The 27,856-nt window shown below is 41.9% G+C and overlaps 1 protein-coding gene across 2 annotated transcripts in view; it reads right to left on the bottom strand.

The window, feature by feature from the left end:
• Window positions 1-27,856, bottom strand: part of jmjd1cb (jumonji domain containing 1Cb) — a 101,378-nt gene that overhangs the window by 42,581 nt on the left and 30,941 nt on the right. For both annotated transcript variants that reach the window (XM_019892596.1, XM_019892597.1), the window contains exon 2: window positions 10,453-10,650. In XM_019892596.1, coding sequence (XP_019748155.1) covers window positions 10,453-10,650 — 198 coding nt within the window. The remainder of the gene's footprint in view (window positions 1-10,452; window positions 10,651-27,856) is intronic.

Below are 27,856 nucleotides of genomic sequence, written 5' to 3' on the forward strand. Positions count from 1 at the left end.
ATGTACAGTATGCGACACTAGCAAGGTCTCTAGTATTGTCAATACATGTAAAGGTTTGTCTCTTGGGCTGTTGATTCCAAGTAAATGAATGAAGAGAAGTATCATGCACATGGAATGAAATTTACAGAATGGATCAATGTGGGCATAATACAATTGGATTAATAATTCATGATCATTTCCAACATACACCCACATCAGCTACGGTCCGTTTAGTCAGACCAATGATGGACGACCACAGTGCCGTCGTCACCAGACACTGGCACGGCACGCTAATCACCGTGTGCAAGGATCGGTTTGACAACTTTTGTCGTCTGAACATGACATTTTTTTCGCTACGATGGCTGTCGGCAGTTTGATGAATGTACAGTATGCGACACTAGCAAGGTCTCTAGTATTGTCAATACATGTAAAGGTTTGTCTCTTGGGCTGTTGATTCCAAGTAAATGAATGAAGAGAAGCACCATGCACATGGAATAAAATTTACAGAATGGATCAATGTGGGCATAATACAATTGGATTAATAATTCATGATCATTTCCAACATACACCCACATCAGCTACGGTCCGTTTAGTCAGTCCATCAATGATGGACGACCACAGTGCCGTCGTCACCAGACACTGGCACGGCACGCTAATCACCGTGTGCAAGGATCGGTTTGACAACTTTTGTCGTCTGAACATGACATTTTTTTCACACCCACAGCAAACGCTCAGATTTGTATTAAGTCATCATCTAAACATCAACTAGACCAGGTCAACTTGCCAGTGCCTGGGAGAAAGAATCATTTTGTGCTGTCCTTGCCGGCATAAAGGTAAGCTATAATTAAACATGCACACACAGATCGGCGGGAGATTACACTAGCAGGGCTCCATCTGCTCAGGGGGGTTACAAGAAGAGATAGAGCACATGCTTGGTGTAGGAGGTGGGGTGTTGTCATCATCACTGACCCACTTTCGACAAAACTATCATATTGGTCTCATCTCGATCTCAGTATCTCATGAGCAAGGCACTCGTGGTTCAGACTGGCTCAGCCCATCTGTGTTTGTATTCCACCAGATACTTCAATGGAACACAATGAAGCGTTAAGTAAGTGTTGCCATAGAAACTTAAATGACAGAGAGTACATTCATAGAGGCGGCTTTCTGTGAGGAGAAAAAAAAAAGCTACAGACGAACGGCACATGCATTTGAACACTGTTGTTCTCTCGATACCAATCACCGAGCCAGTGACCAGATGACGATGTCTGCTGATACATACTTGTGAGTGTGTTAGTGTCATATTCCGCATGTTGCTAGGTAACATGGTCTGTAGATACCAAGGAAAAGCCAAAAAAAAGAAAAGACTCCCTCTTTATTTTTTTTTTGACATCCTTTTTTCCGACTAATTCTCTCGGAAAAACACAAATGTCAGACCACATCTCATGAATGGAAAAAAATATATTAAGTGTGGCACAGTTCATGTAACAGAAAATCTATGTGACATTTTTATTCAATTGACGGAATTCAGCCATTGACTAGGTGTTATTTTACACTCATTATTTAAGATAGTTCCATTCAAAATGAGATAAGGCATCCATCTAATTCTGCACATACGGTTAAAATATGGCATGAATACTGTCTCGTACCATCTTACCAATTTCATTTAAATTCCAAATAGATGATCTGATGGTCCAAAAATAGTTGTGACGAACTGTAAATTTAGCAATGATGGAAGCACGATTAAAATTTTGGACAAGTGGCCCGGCCGCTCATAAATGACGAATGACGGTCCGGCAAACAAGTTTTGATACATTTCTATCAGAAATATCTCAGAGGATGTATAAAAGTCCTTATTGCTGCTAGACAAAAAAAAAACAAATACATCTCTGAAACTTTTTAACTTTACGTCCCGTTCCAAAAATACCTGTTTTGTGAAGATTGACCAATTACTTCTTGTGATATAAGGGTTTCAAAGGAAGGCGGCCACGCCTCTTTTTGCCTAAAATGTCAAATTCGGCATGCCATGGCTCCCAAACTTCTGCTCGGATTGATCTCAAATTTGAGAATTTGTGTTGTGCCGTTACTATCGAAAAGTACACTAAGTTTCATTCAAATCGAATTAGGCTTGGTTAAACCCACTGGCTGATTTGGCATGGAACGCCCCGTCGACATTCTGAGCGCAAACCACAGTTAGCCATTCTAAGGACTCTAATTCCTCTCTTCCCTCCACTGCAGTGGTTCTTAATCTTGTTTGAGGTACCGAATCCAACCAGTTCATACGCACGTTTACCGAACACTTCATTAGTGAAAAATAAAAATGCAATTTTTTACAAATTCAAGACATTAAAAAAAACACATTTATTAAAAACAGAAAAACGGAAATAAAAATACATGGCATAAGTATAGTTATTTTTTTTTTTAAATTGTAGGACGTACTGTCACGACAGTCACACGGTCACTACTGAGCGAACGAAATTTCCCTCAGCACCGATTGGACAAGCAATGTCATGTGATCATCTGCAGCCAGTGATGGCCAGGCAGGGGTGTCATAACTAATTAACATGTTGAGTCGGGTGTGTCTTAACCTCGATGGCAGTGGCTCCGTCGAACCCCTGAAACCAATTCACCAAACGCCTTGGGTTTGATCGAACCCAGGTTAAAAACCACTGCTCCACTGTGCAGTAAATAAGATTGCTCCGAACATGAGTACCAGCCTTGGCGTTAAATAGTTGCAAGAAATGCTACAAAATTTACGAAATACAGCCACGATATCTCTAAGCTGGAAACAGCGAAGACATGATGTCGCTGCTATAGTTCGCTTGCACTGCTGACACGTGCCCGGCAAAATAAAAGCAGCGCATACTTAATCTTGACTTCATTCAGATTAGAAGGGAGACGGTGGATGGGCCAGATGTGGCCCGCAAGCCAGGATGCAAGTCCTCATTTGAGAACAACACAAAATTGTTATATGGACCCCTGATTAGGTTTGTGTTGTTGAAGAGCGTTTAGGATTACAGTACTACTGTTTTACTTCGTGTGACCGTGTGCTTCTGCAGCAAGAAAAGAGTGTCACCAATCATGTACATATACTTGAATTACAGCAATACAGAATCATATCATAAAGCATGATCTAAACACTCCTTCCCAGTCTTTTTTCCTTTTTTTTTTAAACACTGTTCCGTGCCCTTGGGTGTTGTCTGGTCATTGGAATTCACATTGTGTCACTGATGGGAGTCTGCACTGAGCTTCTCTAATGAGTTAACCCACTGCTCAATGCTTGCAGAGAAATGATGTAATATGTGGATCAGAAATGTAATCTCTCTCCTTCCCAACCCCCCCCCCTCGGCTCCCTCTCTCTATGGGAGGGGGGAATGGAGGATACCTATGAAAGGAAGATGGAGTGGCACACATAGCTATTACTCTGAGCTACCAAGCTGGGTGCAAGGTGTGCACATTACCTAGTCTGCTGCAGAGAGTATGCTGGAGTATCCACTCAGCGACTTGTTAAGGCTCTCACAATCATACTCTCTGAACTCAAAAAGTCCAAAAATGACCGCGCAGAGGAGGCAGAACAAGGGCGCTTTAAGGGGAGCTTTTGGCTCTGTCTCTAAAGAGAATACAAAGTGTGAGGGGAAAACAAGGGTCCTAGGGTTGACTGCAGTGGGCGTCAAGGGGACGTCTGTGTCGCTGCTCCAACACTTGGAAGTGTTCTGGGTTTGAAGAAGGAAGGAACAAAACAAAACATTGAAAGGTGGCCCTCAGCTGCAATATTGTTGAAATGTCTTGCAGCCCAATCATCTGTGCCTTTAGCAATCAAAGATAGAGTTTCAAGTTATTAAGCACAAATATAAAAAATAAGTTGAAAAGAAGTCAGTCCAATATTTTTGTCATTATAAAACAAAAAAAACAAGGTTTTTATATGTATGTATATATATATATGTTTTTTTTGTTGAACAACTCTCTCCTCCATTGAAACTATGATTCTCTGGATAGTTGCTATCTGCACATCATTTGAGCATGCAAGATTTGCTTCCCTTAGCAGCTGTTTGGCTGTATACTGCCACGTATCCTCAAGTTTGAAGACTTTGTCACGCATTTTCAAAAGGGTTGGGATCAGTAAATACCTTCTTCAACCACCAATCTTCAAGTTTTTCGCTACTAGCTAGCTCCTAGCTATGGAAACTTCGAGACTGAAATTCTTGCCCATTCTCCTTTGAAAATTGCTTCGTCAAAATGGATAAAGAGCATCTGTCAGTGGCAGATTCTAAATAGGATTTACAGAGGGAATAAAATTTGACTGGGCCCTTCTGGCTCATTCAACCATTCCATTTGTAGCTCTGGCTGCATGTTTAGTGTCATTGTCCAGCTGGTAAGTGAACCTCCATCTTCGTTTTTTGCCGACTCAAACAGGTTTTCGGCCAAGGTTGTTCTGTATTTGGCTCGACCCAGCTTCCAATTAACTAACTGGGACCAGCATCCTTGTCCCTGGTAAAGAAAAGCATCTGGGCAGCATAATGCTTCCTTTTCATAATTCAAAGTAGGGATGGTATGTTCAATGTGTAAGCAGGGAGGATTTTTTCCGCCACATAACACGTCTTGCGTATAAAGCCAAAACCTTTATTTTTGTATCATCTGACCAGACTGGCTTTGTGGGACTTAAAGCTCTTTACAGAATAGCTGTATTTACATGCAGATGAACTGTATTTACAAATTCTGACCTAAAGACAATTGGTTGCACTCGATCTTATTTAGGGAGTATCAGAGTAAAGGGAGCTGAATATTTTTGCAAATGAAAGCCACTTATTTTCTTTCCACTTTGTATCGGTCTATTACATGGAATCCCAATAAAAATTATTTATATTTGTGGCTGCACCATGATAAAAAAGGGACAGTAATTATTCAATTAAAATGCATGACTAATGCACTACCATTTGTGTGATATCAGAATGTTGGTTCACATTCTGTATGTCAAGGGCTGTTCTCAAAGGGGAAGTCTTATCAGGTTTGTGTGCGTTTCAGTGAGAGTGTATGTTGGTGGATAATGTGTCGACACGGGCCACATGTTACACGCTGACTGAATAGAGGAACAAACTGGTGAGCAAAAGTCAACGTGCAAGTAGGAAGGCTGAGTCATTGTGTTTGAGTGTGTGGCAGTGAGAAAGAGAGAGAGAGAAAAAAAATCAAGGATTTTATGTGATGAAGTAACTTTAAAAAAATGAACTATTTCCTGATCGGAATACATTCGTCAACGGGGGTGACAGATGTGAAGATTTTTTTTCCAGCTTGAAATACATTCGTCAACATGGAAGTGGGACAGAGAGACGTTTTCCACATTGAAAATAGGGCTGCCACAAACGATTAATTTGATGATCAACGAGTCAGCCACTACTTTTTCCGATTCATGGATTGATTGGATCATATGTAAATCACAGCTTATCACCCCAGCAAGCAACTGCTCCTATATAACGCTATAGTGACTCTTCAACCTTACGTATTACAGCAGTAGTTTGGGATACCTTTTATTTAACATGTTCGATATGGATATTCCATGTTAAATGTTATATAAATCATAACACTTAAAAAATGAATTTTATTAGTCTTTTCAATCTCTGTTTCCTGCACAGTCAATGTTGCCTTCACATCAACAATCCTGTCACTAAAAATCAATATTTAGATTTGCAATAAATTAAAGACAATCTGTTTGCGTGGAACCACTTCAGAGATTTCAGAAACTCATTCTCCACGACTTGTGGTACATCATTAATATTTTCCCAAACATAAAATAGAGTGGTATCATCTACAAATACAATCCATTTCAACAATTTAGAAACTGTTCCAATGTCATTGACATAAAGAAGGAAAAGTACTGGTCTCAGAACCTTTCTTTGAGGTACCCCACAAGTTATATTGCAGTATTTGGATTGTTTGTTGTTGATATCAACAAATAACACTTGACCCATTCATGAGCACCACCTCTTATACCATATTTATATAATTTGCTCAGTAATATTTCATGGTCTATAATGGAAGTGATTATTGAATTAGTGAAAACAAGAGTTACAGGTTTGGATTTTGCAATTGAAGGAATTGAATTAAACTTTAAGTCTTTGTTAACACAGAAAGCAACTGCACTCCATGTCAGTCTTTTGGCAGGAAATCCCCACAAGAGTAATTTCCTCTTCCAACTCTCTCTCTCACACACACACACACACACACCCACACACACACACACACACACCCACACACACACACACACACACGCACGCACGCACACACACACACAGGGTAGAGAAGTGAATGGGGAGGTGTGTGCACTCTCGTAAAGACTACAATTATAAAGTATATTAAAAGGAAAGCAGTAGTGAAGCTGCTCTACACAAGTGCTGTACTCTAGTCAGCTGTTTTTGGGTATCAGCATTTGCATTTTTGTAGCTTCAGTAGGTGGGTCTATTCCAAACATGACACTGTTTGTGTGTTGAAAAAAATGTGACGGACAAAACAAATGTAATGAATGTATAAAAGAAGAAAGTCAGTTCACAAAACTTGGATCAGCAGCAATTGGAAACCTTTATTAAACCATTGGCCTGTAAATGCCCCAATTTTGTCACGATGATTCATTTGATGTTGGAATTAGTTCAGGAGTCATGGCATCATCCTGCTAAATAAACAAACAGACGGCAAAGAAAACTTGTATGTACACTGAATCGGGTGACTATCAACACACTCCAGAAAAAAAAGAGTAAAAGATCACACAAAATCTTAAATTTAACCATATCTGATTTCTGATTAAGTGCCTTTATGCAATTTTTTTTTCCCAGTGAAAAAATAAATACCATACATTTGGAAATAAAACACACATCTCCACACCCTCACCACTGTCCGAGAAGGTGCATGTGAGTTGGCCCAAACAGTCTACACATAAACTTGAAGGACTTGGAGAAAAGCATTTGACATGTCCTTCAAGGAGATATTTACAAGCCTTTTTTTTCTTTTGAGGCACATTTCTATCTATTGCTGTTGGTGTTAGATTTTGATTTGCTGTTGCTATGGCAATAGCAGCAATGTAGCAGTGATCAGACGAACGAGGGAAGAAATGCAAGTGGTGGAGTCAGGCAAACCCAACCATAAAAACTGTAACAACCAAGTGAATCTTTTGTTGTCTATTTCTGAAAATGTGAACAAGCAGTACTGCATTTTAATAACACGCCCCTGTCTTTCATAGTCTGCAGTATACGATAAGTGTACTTTACTGATTTTAGAGTAAAAGTTGTAATTCTGAGTTGTTCCATTACACTGAGATAAACTGAACTGCATCCTTAGAAAACAAGCCCGCCCCCAAAAAAAAAAACAATTCAAGATTTTTGTTTTACCGTACTTTTGAGACTATAGGCCAGGGGTCCCCAACCTTTTTTGCCCCACGGACCGGTTTAAGTCAGACAATATTTTCAGGGACCGGCATTTAAGGTGTGGCGGAATTAATACAACAAAATAATATGGTATGAGCTGCATGAAAACTGTGGTGTTTTCGAAATATAATAATAAACACAAGGAGCGTCTAATCTGGTCGCAACACTCTTATCGCTCTGGTAATGTTTAATGCCTTCAAAATACGATACAACGCAAATTCAAAGTGCATGAAAATGACGACTCACCACAGCCCCGAGCTTGATTTTCTGCAATCAGACAGTCCCATCTCGGGGTAATAGGAGACAATGACACCTCAAGTGTGTGGTTTATGTCCAGTCTACTTCGTAATTTTGTTTTTGTCGCCGTTGCTGCAGAAACCCCCCCGACTCACACAGGTAGGATGTCGGAAATAGCAACTGTGCTATTGTGGCGATCTCCGAGTATTCAGCCATAACTTTGTTCCAGTTGTTTCGAACGTACTTTTAAGGCCACACGGATGTAACGGAGAATCCGGTAATTTTTCAAAATAAAACATCTTTCGTATTCCGAAATAAATCAAACGGAATTAAGGCAAGTTCTTTCTGTGCGGCCCGTTACCAAATGCCCTGCGGACCGGTCCAGGTCCGCGGACCGGCGGTTGGGGACCCCTGCTATAGGCTACTACTTTCCCACGCTTTGAACACTAATGCTTTTAATGTGACATGGTTTATCTTTTGACTGATAAGTTTCAAAACAGCAATGGATTTACCCATAGTCTGTCATATCTGACCAATGGAATTACTGAACACATCGCCGTGGACGAAACTGTCTCCGTGCTCCGTCATTCTCAATATTCATCAACCATTCGCAGTTGGATCGCGCACGCATGAGGGAGAGGCGGGCTGCCTGAGAGAGAAATGCTTAAGAAGAAAGTCCATGTGCGTAGCGGTGCGCTTCTGTGTAAATTGAGAGTGAAAAGAAGCATCTTCAGTTAAGTTGAATGAGTGGAGGGAACGAGTGCCATAAATACAGCCATCTATGCAAAGCGACGCCCGTCACTGTTATTCGTTTGGCTACCAACTACCACTATCACTGGCAACAGACGAAATGCGCGATCCACATGGGACACCATGTAGCTACATTCCCTGCGTCTCCCAAACATGTAGGAAAAGGAGTGTCCAGGCTTGTGACAAAAAAGACTGAGAAAGATTCTGGGATGCTACTGTGTAACTAGCTGCATTGAGCATGGTTGGGAGGGAGGCGTCTAGCGGTGTTAAGACAAAAAAAGTTTTTTTAAAAAAAATCCATCTGTGTAACCTATTTCTTTGCAAATATCCCTTGTTACAACATGGAGACGCACGGCTAATAAGAAGTGGCCAATACATGTAGAAATATTTTCACGTGGTTTATTTTAGCTATTGCAATTTTTAATCAAGTGATTTCATAGTCCAGAAATCACAATAGTATTTATTAGACTTCGTGTGATCAAGGTTTTTGGAGTTGATCAAAAATCACCGATCATTGGGTTCGGGACAAAAACAAAAAAAAAAAGATACAGTCGACCCCCGCCATAGCAAAAATAATTAAAAGCCTGAAAAAGTCTTCAAAAATGCTGATAAACATTAAATATACCATGTCATGTTTATAACGTCTCCTCTGATATCATAAAAAAAAAAAATTTAAAACATAAAATGCATGAATATCGGCTGCCATTCAGCTGGCCAGAGCTTTTGCTCAAACTATTGCTATCTTGGTTCAACAGCTGTAAACACGTCTGACTTTCCAACTACACGTTCCTCGCTTCACATTGTGTTCCTGCTAAAGTCCAGATGCCCACAGACCGCAATCATTATTTTGTAGTACTGTTTATGGTTTGTTCACTTTTACCTAGCGTACATGCTGTACGTATCATATGGAATCACGTGGCGAGAATAGCTCACTTCACATTGGATACAAACATCGTACAAATTTTATCTTTCACTAGCAACAGTTTGATGCATCTCAGGACAAAAACTGAGCTACTTTACACAAGAGTTGAAACAAACAATCCGCCCGCCAGCTGGCATCTGTGATTGAGCTGAATGTGCGTGGCCGGAAGTCACGTAACTTATAGAGTGATGAAAGCAATTTTGTATTAAAATTATGTATGTGTTATTAATGTTAGAAATTGTTTGTGTAAGTGTATAGTGCACCCTAAGCGTCCTATACATTACCTTTAACCTTTAACCTACTCTGGCGCGTGACCTGCATCACCTGAACTTGTGAGTTGTCAGCAGTCTGAAATTGCAGCTGTTGCGATATACCTTTTTTTTTTCTTCTTTTAATTCATTCTCATTCCAAGTTTCTGCAATTCGCCGATGGCACGAGCAAAGAATGGGAATCTGGAGCGTGAGGAGAAGCATTTTAAAACGATACACGTGAGCTACGATAGTGATATTTATGCAGTTAACACGCTACAAAAGTGCTTCCGTGTCAGGTCTCGGCTAAGGTAGACAACGATTACTCTTGCATCGACCTTATTTTTCTGTTTCGTGCGTGCGTATGAGCGTGGGTACGCGTGCGTGCGTGTGTATAAGCGTGCACGTGCAGTAACGGGGCAATCGGACGGGGGAATGGCTGTATGAAAGGAGAGATATTTGGTTCAAAAAGGTTGGGCACCCCTCGTCTAGTATTTATATATACTGCAACTTAATTTTACTACTTTTATCGCATTAGAGAAACTGATGAGAGTTTTCAAGCAAAACAAATACAAGCTGTAGAAAGAAGTTTGATTCTTGCTCAGTCCGATAAAACACCAACATCAACACACTGAGCTTGCAATCATGCCATCAGCAGACCACACTCACGCGGCTCCACAAAACAAATGTATAGCCTGATACAGCAAGGCTGCCACTTTCCAAGACAACCGCGAACAATGAAGATCAATAATGCTCACGGAAATGCAAATAATACAATTTAAAATCATCCTTCAAAGTTTGAAGATATGCTAATGCGGTTAAATATGCAGAGCCGGGGGAAGCTTTGCTCACAATGCTGACTGTTGTGGTGGCTGTGTCATTTTCTATAAATAGCAAACAAAGTTCTTACCAGGGCAGGCCACTGTGTGTGTTTCGCCTTGATTCCCTGCAGCAGGCCACCTACTCCTCCACCTGCTCCTGCTCCTCCTGCTCCTTCCTTCCTCTTGGCCCAGACCAGCTGGTGCTCGAGTAGAAACAGCTGGAAATCATCATAGACCTTCACCCACTCTCTCTTCTCCCATTCCTGGTCATCAAATTCCACGTATACCTGCAGTACACAACACAAATAGAGCCAACATCACAAATAAATCCGAGAACATTTGCAATCCTCAATGGCAATATCAATGTAGCGGCGACACGACTTAAATTCCATTCATCCTGGTCAAAGGGTTTTGAAATACACGATGGGTGGATGATGGGAGAAATAAAGAATATGGTGACTTTGAGAGAGAAAAAAAATGACAGAAATCGGAGAAATAAAAAAATGCATTTGCATCATGATAATAATTATTAATGGCGGCCAGCGGCATCATAGCAAAGTTACCCTTATTTAAGCCAATGGCAGAATGACTCGGTCCAATCCAACTAAACATTATTTATAGTTTAATATACAGTAGGACATGGGTTATGTTCATTCCCAAATGGTTCGAGAACTAAATATTGCTTCAGTTCGCCAACAGTCACGGCATCCATGGAACACAGTTGCGAAGAACCTTGGCTTCCTCAGAAAAATAAATTCTCATGTAAGACAATGCACCCAGCAAAAAAAAAAGACCATTGTAGCTTTAGCGCATCTTCAGCACATGACTCGAACCCCTTTAAGAATTTGTGGCTCAGCCCATTCCATCATAAAATTGTGGATGGCGATGTACCTCCAAAATGCAAATTATGGGAGGCAAACATTGCATCCTGAAAAGACATACAAGACAGAAAATATTCTATTCTGCGTTGGGCGTGTTCTAACCTCCATGGCAGAGGCTGCGTCGAACCCCTGAGCGCGATTCACTGAACCCCAAGGGTTCGATCGAACCCAGGTGAAGAACCACTGGTCTGGAGTCTTTAAGCAAAGCCATCGGCTCCTCATTGTAAAGTCACGCTGTGTTCTTTCATTCCCTGGCCTATATAACTCCCTGCTCGCATCCATAGGCAGCGTGAGCGCATGAAACAGAGATCAGCGGGTGCATCTCTCCTCAGTCACCCTCCCCCCACCCCCTCCCTCCGCTGTATGGCACGACTGCAGTCAAACGAGTAATCACACTTAAGCCAGCAGACAGCAGCTACGTCAGTCTGTCCTTTGTTTACTGTTCCTCTCTGCCTCTCCCTGTTTGTTATTACCTCCATCTATTCTTCAGCTCTTCCATTTCTGGGCATTGCACACTGCATCTCCATCTCCTTGGAATACTGATGTGATCAATTATCGGTATTCCCTTCATTCTGTAGTATCGTAGTCAATGACTGCTTAACATGTGGAATAATTGTTTGCGTCTCTGGGCCCTTCAGTTTTCTTTTAGTTTCTGTATTTTTTTTTTAATGAATGAAATGAAGATGAGGATACAGGAAAATAGTATGCAAGGTGGGTGACACACAAAATATATCCATTGTATGTATGTATGTGCTCGAGCATATTTTTCTTAAATAAAAAGGCCAAAAATATTGTGATTGAATTTCCAGAAGACAAAGAAAGAGAGTGATACGACAATGGTGCCCTGCAATATATTGTGCAAAAAGAAGCACAAAGAAACAATCTAAATTAGTGCATAAACCATCCAATGTTTTGATTCTCTCTCCCTCTCTCCATCACACCATGCGGGTGTAAAAGCAAAGGCGCATAGTGTCCTTGTGGGAGTGGACGGGGTTGTCCAGCTTGGATGACAGCTTAGCCATCATCCTCCTGATCCCCGCTGTGTCTCTTAAATCCAGGGTGCAGCCCAGGACAGAGGTGGCTCCCTTCACCTGTTTGTCCATCCTCTTTTTGTCACAAGCAGATCAGCTGCCTGCCTAGCAGACTGCAACCACCAAGTCACAAAAAAATGTGTAAATCTCCTGACCAACACACACAAAAAAAAAAAAAAACCCCGATACACTATGTATAGCTGCACTATTACTAGGGTTGGGCATCAATAATCAATAATCGTGTGGAATTGAAATCAACGTTACGGTTGACCTGTAGAAAATTGTCCGATTTTAAAATGTCGGGACTACATTTTGATTCCGAGTGAGCCGCCGCGTAGCAGAAGCACAAACGATGAAGGACCGATAGAAAATTTGTGTGCGCAGCAGCTCCCGCTGCCGGAACTGCGGCGTGGGGTGCACAGCAGTTCGCGCCAGACGCGCACGGGCCACAGTGGCGACTCTGCATGTGCGCCGGGCTCTTCCCGTGTACAGCACGGTCCCATCCCAGTCATCGGGGCCAAGGGGCAGCAGCTCAGCAGAGGCCCGGGGGACGGCTAAGGTCAGTCAGTGGCGCTGTGCTCCCCGCCGGAAGCCGGTAAACACAAACTTTGATTGTCCAAAAAGAAATGTGCGCAGTGTGCAACAACACCCACATAAAAGTAACATTCTCCTACTCAGTCGAGCATGTATCTTGAAATACTATCGTGCAAAGGAGGTTGCAATTCTAGTGATGATAAGACAACTCTGGACTGTGTTTGCCGCTTTTTTTTGGGGGGGGGCTCAACACAAGTGTAAATGGAGAGCTAATATTTAGCTGAACGCAGACAGCATATACATGTATGCATGCATGCCAAAAAAAACCCCACTGTAAAGTAATATATGTCATGAAGTGGGTTATGTGTGTTTTATCGTTATGAGTTGCCGCTGAGGGGTTGTGGCAAACATGTTACTGTGAGTGCTCCTAATTCCAAGTTTGTGAATGCATCACTCTGTTCGCGAGTGTGGGAATCCGGGAGGGAGGGAGAGAGAGAGAGAGAGCACTTTCTGTGTTTCGGCGTCACTGCAGCCATATGCGAGCTGTGTTTTGTTGTAAAGAAGTGGAAATTTAATGACTTTCTCCCGAGTTCGCTCAGTATTGTTTTCAAAAATATCGTTTAGTATAGCCAAGCAGCAAGCCTTGATGTCAACTATATAAAGTTACCCCTGCCACAAGGCCTCATTAAACACCAAATAGCTCAGTACTGCTCCCGACATTTGACCTAAATTGTCAAACTTGACAGACGTTTTGAACATATTAAAAATAAAGCAAACGAATCAATGTTAGCTTGGGCCAAACAAAAAAGATAGTGTGTTTCAGGTTAAAATGAAATTTAAGCATAGGGTCGGTCGGTAGGACAAAGTTATTATTATTTTTTTTTTTTTAAATCTTTTTATTTTTTTTTCCATCAAAAATTTAAACAAAATAACCAGAAAGCATAAAACATTCTGACTGTTTCGGAACTCAAAACCTGTCTAGTTACACGTTGTAGACCCACCTACCTTGGAGTTTTCTTCTGAAATTCTTTGTTTTTCTCCTTTTCTGAACATGCTGCTTTCATCATGACATCGAATACGTCTACACTTTCTGTTTTTGCCACTGTTTCTTGTGTTTTTTCTATACATCTAAATCAAATCGATCTTAGGTCAGGTAAAGGATTTAAAACTTGAAACACTGACATATCCATATCATCAATGTCATAGAATTCACTGTTGGCACATTGACACTGTGCTATTTTCACATGGTTTATACTCGGTGTTCATCAAATTTTTTCGATACATCAATGGATGCTATTTTCCTAACATTACCATGCGAGCATGCGGCTGTAACACAGAAAACGCGGTTTAAACTGGCGTCGGAGATCGCGGCCGCCGCCATGATTCAATGTTGTTGACAGACGACACGGCAAAAGACGCACGCGCTCAACGTGAATATCGCGAGAGTTTGCACCGATGTAAACCCTTTCCACAAAAATGTACAGGGTTGTTTGAAAAAAAAAAAAACTTTACGGTCGGCATTTTCGATGTAGAAATTCTCGGTCGGCCGCGTTACCGGAAACACACTATTTTTTTTTCTCCGCCTTATCCGACTGTCCGAAGTCACCCCTGGGATGGTTCGGGGAAAATGCATTTGACCATCCACGTAAGTGTGCCCTGCAGACAGCTGGAATAGACTCCAGCATGCCCGCGACCCTAGTGAGGATAAGCATGTTAGAAAATGGATGAATGGATTCATGAAATGACCTTACCAAATGTGTGGACATGTGTGCGCGCGCACCCACGGTGCTGTCTGACATTCACATATGCACATTAGTTCAAGTCCTGCTGTGCTTATAACCTAATCACAATCACCAAGTAAGCAAGCGAATGACTCTCATCATGACCAGTGTGTCAACTGTGGTCTGTCCACATGTCCACATGTGCCAAAACACATTGTGTCAAGCTAAAAAACATACATGCGACAAGAATGATAAAAATGTCTGTTGCTATAGTAACTGGAGGCAGCAGCCAGCAACGGCTTGACACACACACACACACACACACACACACACACACACACACACACACACACACACACACACACACACACTTCAGTACACATTTTCTATCTCCACAGTGAGCAGGTACAACAGAAAGAGAGAACAAAGGAGAATGGAAACTGCCAAGCATTAAACATGGTCAATACCATAAAAAAAACGAAGTAGTAATTGCATCTACCTTACACCTTAATTAGAGACGAGAATGCGTTTTGGAAAGGTGATTTTAAAGTCCAGCCGGAAAATATTTGTTGTGCTTCACTTTTTGTATGTATTTCGTTGTGTTACAACCTATTTACCAAATCTCAGGCAGCCGGTTGTCATCTCTTCAGCATTCTGTTGATTTGTCGAAATGCTATCTGCAAGACAATACTACACTAGCAAATTGAAGATGTTCAAATTTCGGCAAACATGCTGTGTGTGGTTTTTTTTGTTCATGTATTGATCTATACCACAGTGTCAAACTCAAGGCCCGGGGCCCAGATCTGGCCCACCACATCATTTTATGTGGTCCGCGAAAGCAAATCAACGATGTCAACTTTCATGAAGCTCGCTAAAATCTCTTCCAAAATTTCAAATTCTCATTTGTAATAAAGGGTGATCCTGTATGCATTTTCTTGTTACCAAACTCCTCATTTGAATGCAATAATATAAGTCATATGCAGTGACTTTTCTGATACTAATTACAAGGTAACCCCACATAAACACAATCGAATGTTGTTTCATTGGATTTTATTTTCAAACCAACTCAGCTTGACCGATTGCAAAATGTAAAAAAAAAAATAAGTGATATCAAAAGAAGCTAGTTCTGAATATTCTAGCATGAACAAATTGCAACCAAACAAGCTAGTTCTCTTTTGATACAATACCTTTATCTTATTATCAGAATCAGGTGGTTCTTTTTACGCATTTAAACAGCAATGTAAACAAAGCCTTTTGATAAAGTGCTTCGTCTGTCCCATGAAAGTTCAACACGTTCTTTTTGTGGAATGAAAAAAAATACACACAAGTACGACAGTTGTATATGTTTACATAAAATTAACCTGCCGCTGTAGTCGTTTCTGTATGATGAACAAAGGTATGTAGCAGTCAGTAATTTTGACAAGGGCTTGCGTATTCTATTTCAAAAATGTAAGCTGGTCTATGTGGTTTGGCAACAAGACACTTCCAGGCACGCTGCGCAATAATAAGTAATTCTTTGAACACGAGGAGATTTATGAGTATGTTTTAGAATAAATAAGGCAGCAACACCTTTTTGGTCTGTACCATTACCATAACAGCTTCTGCTTCTATTGATTCATGAAAGGTTTATTGCCGTTTGTGATGCCATGGCGACAGCAGACAAATAGCCCTGTTCCCGTTAAATTTCACTCACCATTTGCAAAGGTGATACACAGCAAATACTATGCAGTGCCTCCACCGAAGATCAGTACCGTGTTTGTTCTCGTAAAAATGCTCCGACACTTCACACCGATACCAATTCACCAGTATGATAAATACTTTCCAGGTAAGAGCAATTTCAGCTGCGTTGGCCACTTTAAGGACACACATGAGAACACTTTCAGGCGAACTCAAATTCTGCTCTGTAAAATGGTTAATGAACTCAGATGGGGCGACGACAGAGGCAGCAGCCGTCCGGTAAGCACTGAGTTCCCAGCCTACTCACCAACTTTGTGCTGCAAACGCACCCCCTGTCACAAAGTGACAACAAAGGCAGTCAGGCAACACGCTGTGGTGCGACACGTCGAGTAAAATGAATTAAATGATTGTGTGATGACTTACTCGTGGTATTCTCACGAAGCAGCCTTGTATTTTTTACTCATTTTATTTTGTAGTTAACACAGAGAGGTGTTAAGTACAAAATAAAATGCAAGTACTTGTACGAAGTCTGAAAAAAGTGGTATCTGTGCATTCCTAGAAGTGACAGTATATCCATATTTGCAGTATTACTGAAAGACAAAAGTTCCTTTCTGAATGAAACTACAGTCCACCAGCGAATACTTGCGGCTTTGCACCCTCCGCTTTGCATATTCGTAGGTTAAAAAAATTTTTTTTTTTAAACGTTTCCTCTTTTTTAAATATTTTTTTGTTTGTTTTTTTTTGGGGGGTTGCGGGCTTATTTTCATATGTACACATTACAAACGTAATAAGACTGAAACTTGCCACATGTCTGCTTGTATTGTGCAGATTTCAAATTCTTATTAAAATGTTAATCATGAAAAAAAAGTTAGACGCGGATTTACGCGATTCGTGGGCCGGCCCATCCCCTGTAAGTAGCCGGGGTCAACTGTAATCGCTTGTCACTCATCTACAACATACTGATCAGGTCATCAAGTCATGGATACAGTAGGCACGTGTGTAAAGCATGCATGTACCTCTGTGTGGGTGCACTGAGATCAATCTTATTAAAATGTTAATCATGAAAAAAAGTTAGACGCGGAGTTACGCGATTCGTGGGCCGGCCCATCCCCCGTAAGTAGCGGGGGTCAACTGTAATCGCTTGTCACTCATCTGCAACATACTGATCAGGTCATCAAGTCATGGATACAGTAGGCACATGTGTAAAGCATGCATGTACCTCTGTGTGGGTGCACTGAGATCATACAGGAAGGAAATTTACAGGCAGTTTGTCGATCGAATGTATGCATACATTTATTGTTTTTTTGTGTTTAAAAAAAGAAAATAACATGCTAGAATGAACTGGAGAAGAAACCATACAGCTCGACAGTATATTGAATACTGTATTTATAGACAAAAGTAAAAGGAAATCAGGAGGAAGAACGCCTTCATTGCATCTCTAAAGTCTCTCTATATTCTCGGGCATGCTTCTCACTTTCTATTTTATAAGGTGGATTTTTACCACTCTGTCTGCTGCATTGGTGGTTTGCATTCAGGTCTCGTGCTTATTGGCTGTGAGCCGCTGTCGTACAGCCAGCCAGAAAGCTCCTCTGCAGTCCTGAGGGGTGGGCAGATTTTACATCACCGCACTGTTGCACGCATGCTCTCATAAATGTGGAGGTGTCAAAGCACCAGCAACTGGTTGATATCGGGCAGCCTAACTTAGCCTCTGAGTGGAATGACAGCAAACAAATGAGGCGATACCCACACGGGATCACTGGCATAATGGAGATGGATATGTGAAACATTTTCAATGAAGCATCATGACGCAGACAGATGGGGTAAATTCAAGGACGTCAAAAATAAAAGTCTGATGAGGTGATAATGCCACCAAATGCCATAGAATAAAAATCCTGCAAGCGTGATTCATTTTGCTCAAACACGGTACAACTGGAAATATCTCAAAATTTCTCTCCATATAAGGAAAAACATTACCGTGTAGATGGGAGAAGATTGTAAAGTAGCAATACCTTCAAGGCTTTTATGTACAGTATGCTTACCCACCAAAACCAAATGAAAAAAGCCTCAGTTTACACGCACATGGTCAAAACAATCCCTGTTCCCAAAGACCTGCAAAACCAACTAAGCTCTGAAGGCTATTTTTAAAGCAACTGTTTTTGAATACAACGGTGACTCCCTTTAAAGGCAAATGAAGATGAAACACTGATCAAAATCGTAGTTAAAACAGTGCCTATGACTAATTTTCACTGCACTGTAAAGCCTTTCCACTGTACACGTACAGTGTAATGTGTAGTATGTCATAATATTGAATTGGTGTATTTTGTATACACCACCTCCCGCTTCCATTTCATTAAACTGGACCAGGTGCTGGAGTCCTCCATCTGATTTTAGCTTGGTATTCAAATCTGCAGCGTTCTGAGAAGGTTAAGGCCACAACATAGAAGAGGACATAGCGGAATAGAGAAGCTGTTGTGAGGGTTCACTGGTATGTAAATAATTTGAGAGAGAGAGAGAGAGAGAGAGAGAGAGAGAGAGAGAGAGAGAGAGAGAGAGAGAAAGAGAGAGAGCGCACATGAGCTGAAGTAATAGTCAATGACAGCATGAAGAGACATTCCCTATCCTACAAGGTCACATCAGGGAGAGAGGGGAAGAATGAGCAAATAGAGGAGAGAAAAGGAAGAAACCATTAAAATACTTGGGAGACAGAAGAGGGATAAACACAACAAGATTGAGAGCAAGAGAGAGGCAACATAAACAGCCTTCAGCATAGATATGTGAACCCCCCCCAAACCCTCACGACCACCACCGTCTCCTTCTACTCCTCTTCATCTCCTCCTATGAAGGATATGTGAGTCAAGGAGAGTGGAGGGAGGGAGAGGTGAGAGGAAAAGAGGAAAAGAGGGAAGGAAAAGGCACATCCAAAAATAGCGCAATGTTGTTTCAGACACATTCCTGGGAAAATACTGACTAAAAACATGCACCTCTAAAGTCCGGCTGAAATGGTTTTAAGTTTTGTGTTTTCCCAATGTCCCGCATCCCCCCCACTGCCATTCACTTCAGGCTTTTGCCGATGCATTTTTGCCAAGCTACCATCACGTATACTCCAAGCATGTAATCAGGAAGTACCACGTCCAAAAAAAAAAAAAAAAAAATCAAGCTTAGTTTATGAACAAGCATTTTTAACAGAGTCCGAGTCAGACAATGTGAAATTGAATCAAATCACAAGTGGAGTACAGTCGAACCTCATTAGAATGTAACTCAAGGGACATAACAAATCTCTAAGTTATGACAGTCGTTCGGTGTCACCATTTCCAATAAAATGGCCACCAACTTTGACGTATAATCCAGTTTGAGCATTTATACTGCACATGTAAAAACATGAACATGAAATACAGTTTCACCATGTCAATTACAAATACGTCTATAAAGTATGAAGAAAAAAAGATTTTATAAGACATGAAACAAACAGCTGCAGTTTAACTATTTCATCTCTGAAAACTTTCAATCAGTATATGAAGTGCTTGGTCCAGTTCAAGGATGTGCCGCACCCCGAAGCCGTTTAGAATCATCTTTCAATCTGCTGGCCTCGAACTTTGCCGTGATTTTGTTGCCATTACAGATGATTGTCGAAATCGTTGACTGTGCCAACTCAGCTGAGCTTCGTCTGGGAAGGCTCCCTTTCGAACGTGAGAAACAATTTCAGCCTTCATAAGAACGGTTAGAACCCAAAGAGTCCCGCAAAAATAATAGAGACGCTGGACTGATGTTTATGAGCCTTTTACGTATAAGGCCAAAAAGATAATAAGAGGTTGAGGAAAGCCAAGGAGCTAATTGAGGCAGTCGAACTGTTCAAAGCTGTCTCAGACATGTTAAGACTACCTCGAAAAGGGCCTGAAGAAACGGGAGTTTCCCCGCTCGTGACCCCAAAACAAATAGGTCCCCTTATTGGGAACCAATCAGGGAATTCAAGGCGTCTATTGAGAAACAAGAAAACTTGGGTATCCACTTTCGACCATGCTATCATTATGAGGAAGCGGTACATCCTGTATGTCATGGCAGTGTGGGAAGTCAGCTAAGACTGCTAGTGGCACACACACCCACTTCGGCGTCTTCCTAGGGAAAGCCTCCAACCCACGTATCCTGTAAGGGTGAATTAGTACGACGTAGAAGCCACGCTCAATTCCAGAAGTGCGAAAACCCTGATCCAGGAGACAGTAGTGTAAGCCACTCCCCTTTCTCAAGGAGAATGAGTGCTAGTGGTTTGTGTCCATGGAGATATTCGTGATTGTCCCACCACCATGTTGAAACTCACTGGGAGTGATCAAGGCCTTTTGTGTTCAAATACTAATTTTGTCAAACCTCTTTTGAAACATTCGTGCACTTGCTGATACTTTGACTCCTTTACCCCGGCGAACCTCTCGTGATGTCACGTTTAATTCTGCCCCAGTGCAACACTGGCATGGAAACAAGGAGTTAAAAAAATAAAAAAATAAAAAATACACTCTTATCTTGTCATAAAAATAAAATGAATTAAAAAAAATCATTTAACTCCAGTGATAGTTACTATTTCCTTCACTGTGAATACAACAAGACAAACTGAAAATATCGTTGTTTCAGAGGATTAGTATTTGTTTTTTGATCTTCCTTTTAGGAATGACTGTCTTTTTGGATATTACGGCTTTGATTTGGGTTCATGATTCGTGCATGATTTGCTATTTGATGGTCTGATCAACGTGGTGAAACAAGGGTGTCCTTGAACATCCTATTTAATTGTTAAAACATGGTTTTAAACTACATGGTGTTTTAAGTCTCTCTCACTCTCTCTCTCTCTCTCAATAATAAAGTTCTATTAATAGCAGAGTTCCAAAGAAACAATCGTTGAGTGAAATCTAGGCCAACAGCTGCATCGTCTGTCTGGGAAGATCCAGTCTCTCCCCATTTCAACTGTTCACCGTACATGATAGAAATCCAATCAAAAATAAATAACACCCAGAGTTGTTTTTCAAAGTACGGCTTTACCCAATCACATGTACTTTTACTATATATACAGTGGTGGCCGACTGAAACATTCAAACAATTCAAAAGGTTGTAAAGTTTAGAGGACAGCTGGGATAGGCTGCAGCATGCCCACGGCCAGCGAGCTAGCAAGGCTCAATTTGGCTAGCTAATGGTGTCATTGTTAAATGTAGAAAATGTTAATGCTTATGTTACTTTAAGACACCGTCTGGTCTGAAACTCCTGGCCCGCAGTCTGGCCGATTATTTTATGGCCCGCAGGACGATATGAAAATTAAATGACGGGGGCCGCCCACGCGTGCTTTATGAATGGCACTTTACCACGTCGTGTGTGTGGAAGGTTCCGTTTTAACGTGTGCGAGTGTGTGTTTTTAATGCGATTCTGCGTTGTCCAACTGCAGCAACTGGGGCTTCACACCTGTGCCGCAAAAGCATCACCAGCGAGCGCCCTGACCGCGAGCTAAAAACCCGGCCTGCCAACTCAAGCACCGTCATTTCAAGGCTCCATGAGTGAGGGTTCACTGACGTTCACTTGCGCAGCGCATGCTCGCAGAGAAACATTTCCCAACAACTATGAAGTGTGACCGCGCATAACTGTCATAGAATTAAAAGTTCTGTCTTGGAGATGGATGATGTCTCTGCTGATAATGATCATCCCGGTAGCAGTTGTTTATATTAGCTATTCCTCTATTTTCCTCCATATAAAAAATGTCAAGTGACATTCTCCGCACGTTTTTAGTTAGCTAAACATTTCATTATTGGAAGAGCGCCAGCAGCTGAAATGAAATCTCAAAATAATTCATTAAAGCCTGCAGTGAAGAGAAAGCTTGATGGGTACAAGACAATTTCAGGGAAAGAGATGCAATATTTCTTTGTTGAGCACATGGGCAAGGAATACAACCTCAAACATCATTCTCCAATTAAACATGCTGAGAAGAACACAAAATACCAAGAAGATGAAAGGCCCAACCAACTTGCTCATCTTCGGTCTATTAAGGCAACAAATTTCTTTCAAGAAACCAACCAGAGAATAATGCCACAGTTAAACTCATTCAGTACCAGCCAATTCTGGACCAAGTCTGAAAAGACGTTTAAAAACGTCTTTGGGAGTGAATGAGTTAAAGCTAGCTGTGTGGTTCGTGAAATGATTGCTAAAGCAGGGAAGTCATTCACAGAAGGCAAGTTTGTAAAAGAAAAAAAAAATCGACTTATGACAAGCTGCAAATATAGACCGTCCAGAAAACAAGGAACAGTCTGCCAAAACTGTGGCACAGCACATTTCTGATATCATCTAACATTTATGATCAACTGTGTGAGAAAGCCGAATGCTTTGATGCATACTCAGTAGATCTTAATGAAAGCGCAAACATCACTGACACTGCCCAGCTCACTATTCATGTCTGTGATGTTTTGAAGTGATGGAGGAGTTACTCACAAGAATTCCAATGCATTGTCAGGCCACTGAACAGGAGATTTTTTTTTTTTTTTGCCAACTGTGTCATGCCATTGTGAATGCCGGTTTGCCACGGAAGAAGTTTCCTGGAATAACAACCGACGGAGCGCTCCGGATGACAGGGAGGAAAAATGGACTTGTTGCATTTGTTCAGAGAAAACTGGAAGAGGAGGAGGAGGAGGAGGCCATTGTTCGGCACCGCATTATCCATCAGCAGGCCCTTTGCAGCAAATGCCTCGAGTTTGACCATGTGAAGTCTGTCATGAATTGCATCAACCAAATCAGATCCAGGCGCTTGCAGCACAGGCGTTTCCATGCTTTTTTTTTAAAAAAGGAAATTGAGTCAGAATATGAGAATGTGCTCTACTTCACCGACGTATGTTAGCTAACAGGGGAAACGTCTTGATGAGATTTTTTTAGTTGATGGCAGGAGTGGGAAACTTGGCTCCTGTGTGAGGTGATCGCAAATGGCTCATGGATTTGATTTCTTTCTTGTTAACAGCACACACAAGCTGAATGCAGTAAACAAGAAGTTACAAGGCCAGGAGCAGTTCGTCAGTGCTGCCAATGACAACGTGAAAGCATTCTCTACAAAACTCATGTTATGGAAAGCCTGGCTTGCTCAAACAAACCTTTGCCATTTCCCTGCATGCAAGGCACTTGGATGCAGGAACACCATTCAGTGGGGAAAAGTACATCCATGCAATCTTGAAACTAGAGGAGGAATTTGATCAGAGATTTCAGATTGCACATAGCCACTTTGAAAATGTGTGCGGACCTCTTCTCCTTTGATGTGCAAGATGCCAATCCTGTTCTTCAGCTGGAGCTCATGGATCTAAAGTGGAACCCTGACCTCAAAACCAAGTACAGAGACCTGAGTGGAAAAGCAGGCAAGCTTGGGCGATGCTTCCTCCCTCAAGCCAAACGTGGCTCTGCGACATGAGAGAGGAAGTGCTGACAGGTCTGTGGAAGTCGGCAAAATATGTCATGTTCGGAACATCCATCCGTCCATTTTCCGATCCGTTTTATCCTCACAAGGGTTGCGCCAGGGTGCTGGAGCCTATCCCAGCTGTCTTCGGGCAGTAGGCGGGGGACACCCCGAACCCGTTTGCAGCCAATCGCAGGGCACACAGAGACGAACAACCATCCGGTCTCACACTCACACCTAAGGAGAATTTTGAGTGTTCAATCAGCCTGCTATGCATGTTTTTGGAATGTGGGAGGAAACCGGAGTACCCGGAGAAGTACCCACGCAGGTACGGGGAGAACATGCAAACTCCACACAGGAAGGCTGGAGCTGTAACTCTGTACTGTGAGGTCGACGCGCTAACCACTCGACTACCGGGGCCCTCAGGTTCCGAAAAAAAGAACCCAGTGAAGTTTGCTTGAGAATATACACACCTCACCCAGACCTTGCCTCCAGCAAGAAGTATGCCCGTGCCTGCTGAGCACCTCTCACCGTCGGCAATTCCAGAGTGGAAGAGAGTCCAACCCTCTCAAAGTCCAACGACAATTTGTCTCAACGTGGCTTCTCAACCTTGCACACCAGCTCTGTTTTGTACCCAATCCATTTAGCCCCTCCCACAGGTGGGAAGCGCATGGGAAGTGGGACCCATTTCAACTCTTTCAACTACGTCAGACCAGGCCCATGAGTGCAACAATCCGCTCTCCAACGAGGCCCATCTCCAGGCTTGGCTCCAGAGTGGGGCCCCGGTGATTCGCGTCCGGGCAACGAAAAAGAAGTCCTATAATTGTATTCATCATGGTTTTTGAGCCGTGCTTTGGACGGTCCCTTAACTAGGACGGGTTTGCCAGGGATGTCTATGCCAGCGGCATAAAGTCCCAAACGGTTTTGCACCCAGGATCACTGAGATTCACAAACTCCTCCACCACAATCAGGGGGCGGTTCAGTGAGGGGCTGACTATTGGATATTTAAATTATTTTGGAAAATGCATTTTAGTACGCACAGATCAAACAAAATAGTCAATCATTCTTCTAAACAGAGGTACAAATTAGCTTTTTCCTCCCATCCCGTAATTTTAACACAAACACATTCCACAGCAGTTCTTCACTACAGGTTTTCAGTTGCACTCCTGTGCTGAGGACCAACAAGGCATGCAAATTACAAACCATAAGGTACACATTATCTTGAGTCAAATAAGCAGCCAGTTCAAGTGGTCTGCTCTGTTTAAACGCCAATACTCTCAGTGTTCCAAAAATCAAATGTCATTACGACATTTCCTTTTGAAATGGGTCCATTCTTATCCAGTCAGGCAAGTGAGTTGCCATCTCCTAATACATTCCATAATTCTCACATGGGAGGCTCAAATTACCGTCGCGTAAAGACCCTGTGGCGCTGGTAGAGGGCAACGCGGAAAACAGAGGAGGCCTGGGTTCTACTACACATTCATGTGACTCCGCCAAGACTTAAGCCTCTGTGCGCCATTATGTGCATGGGTGGGTCAAAGGGTGAACAAGGGGGAGAGAAAGAAAAATGCCAGTGTACCTCGAAGAAAAAGACAGAGCTCAAATGACAGAGGTAACTCTTTCAGTTTGCGATTTTCCACTCAAGTCACACTCAGACACAAAACAAGTTCTAAAGTGGATTCGATGAAGAAAAAAAAAAAAAAAAAAGAGCTCTATATTTGACTGAGAATCCAAAAGTAGTTCCGCCCTTGGTTTGGAGACTATAAAAATCAGTATGCATGGTCCCTGGCATCTGAGACCATTAGCTGGTAACACAAATATGACGCATTTATTCAGCCATGTTTTCAGCCATCAAGCAGTACAGTTTTAGTTCACAGTTTGCCAATTTGTTTGGAATGGACGACTCATTGCAGGCTTCCATCTCCACATCAGTGAGGACCGCAACATGGTACTGTCCAGTTGTGCTTGACTGTATTGTGGCGCCGGAGAGATGTACAATACACTGTTGTGTTTCTTTCTGCCCTGGGTAAGTCATAACCCAAATAAAACGGCCCTCTTTATTGAGGTGAACAGCCCCAGGTTAAGTAGGAAATAAAATAAATGTCTTGTTCTGCTGCGCACAAAGCAGAATGGTTTCTGTATATTTTCATGTCGCCATTTTGAATCAAGAGAAGCAGAACATAAGGATGGTGACAGGATTGTGAAACTCTTGCATATGGATATCAGATTTCATGGAATTTATCCATCCATCCATTATGGAAACTGCTTTTTCCTCATGAGGGTCACAGGCGTGCTGGAGCCTATCCCAGCCGTCCTCGGGCAGTGGGTACACCATGAATTGGTTGCCAGCCAATCGCGGGGCACACATAGACAGACAAGCAACTATTCACACTCACAGTCACGCCTAGGGACAATTTAGTGTTCAATTAACCTTCCGTGGTTTGCATGTTCTCCCCGTGCCTGTGTGGGTTTTCTCCGGGTACTCCAGTTTCCTCCCACATTCCAAAAACATGCTTGACAGGCTCATGGAACACTCTAAATTGTCCCTAGGTGTGATTGTGAGCATGAATGGTTGTTTGTCTCTGTGTGCCCTGCGATTGGCTGGCAACCAGTTCAGGGTGTCCCCCGACCTGCTGCCTGAAGACAGCTAGGATATATTCCAGCACGCCTGTGACCCTCGTGAGGAAACGCAGATTAGAAAATGGATGGATGGAAGTTCACTTCGGTCAACAGCTGTATGATATAACGATTTAAAGTGGTTCCCCATTTTCCCAGGTGACACTTTCCAATAACCCAACCTCGAAAAGCCAGAACAGCAACACAATCGGAAAAGTTTTGGTCTTGTATATACTGTGTACACACACACACACGCACGCACTGTATTGTACTGTATTGCTGTAGCCTATTGCAGCCTCCCCACTCACATTTTGCAAGTTTTTAGTGGTGGTTCACCTTCCTAAAGCACTAATATCAATCACAGCTGTCTGCTTCTCACAGGCATCCAACAATGCGAGGGTCATTTCCAAAATGGCTGACAGGAAGAGGACAGGCTTTAACAAAAATAAAGAAAGAAAATAAACCTTCAAACAATGATTTCAACAACAAACTGTGAAAGGTGATGGAAAAAAAAAACAACGAACAAATTAGTGAGCTCAATGAAATTACTTTTTGACTGCCTCCTTGTATGTGTGTGTATTATTAATGATTAATCATGATTCGTTTCCTCCATTGTATTATTGTTAATACTGATATTGGAGACTACTATTGTCAGCATTATCCTATCAGGACAGCACAAGAGCAGACAGACAAGAATGCTGTGTCTCTCTCTCTCTCACTCACACACACATGCACACACTCACACACAATCACATGCTCAGGGTTGGAGGCCAAGACAGACAGCAACACTATTGTGCATGTGAACTCAAACCAGCCACAGTGAGCCATCATCAGAGAGCCTCATCATAGAGAACAGTTGTTGAGAGTCATTTGTGGGAAAATACCCTAACCCTGACCCGGGCTTATGGCTTTATTTTCGCCATTAGTACTGTCACAAACCGGTGGGAAAGATGACTTTTAAAGTCTCTGAAAGCAAATTGGATCAATTAGGTAAATGTAGAAAATATATTATTTTTGTGGCTAATATTTTTTTTAATTATTGTTACTCCCGTATTAAACTAATTTTATAAATGATCACATATACACAACAAATTCCTGGAGAGCTACTTTCGAAATCAGAAGTCAGTAAAAAAAATGTACGACTTTTCAATTCATTTTAAAATGAGGGTGGTGACAAAAATTCATTTGCAATAGCTCAAGTGTGATTAAAAGTAAATTAAAAGTCAAAAAGACAAATTGCAATTTTGGGTATTTTACCAAGAAACGTGAAATCAACACAGATGATTTGCCTTGAAGGGCCTAAAATGATGTGACAGGCCAGATCTGGCCCCAGAGTCTTGACACCAAGAGCTAGGGCTGCAACTCATTCAGGTCGTCCCCATGCTCCACTCTCCAGGCATGACTGATCAATTTACGATCAATCCAAGTGTGAAACTAATTTAAAGCCCTTTTCACACTGCACTCACTGAGTGTTGAGGAGTCGCGTGGCAAAGCTAAATTACCGGTTTCCAGCGTGCCCATATGTGGAAGTCCTGACGTAACAGCCGACCAGGAAGTAAAAACGTAGATCTGGTTTGACTGCACTTCAACAAGATGCATCATTCACTGTTGTCAAAAAAAAAAAAAAAAAAAAAAAA

The sequence above is a fragment of the Hippocampus comes genome, unplaced genomic scaffold, assembly GCF_001891065.2.
Source record: "Hippocampus comes isolate QL1 unplaced genomic scaffold, H_comes_QL1_v1.1 scaffold47, whole genome shotgun sequence".
In the NCBI taxonomy this organism is placed as follows: domain Eukaryota; kingdom Metazoa; phylum Chordata; class Actinopteri; order Syngnathiformes; family Syngnathidae; genus Hippocampus; species Hippocampus comes.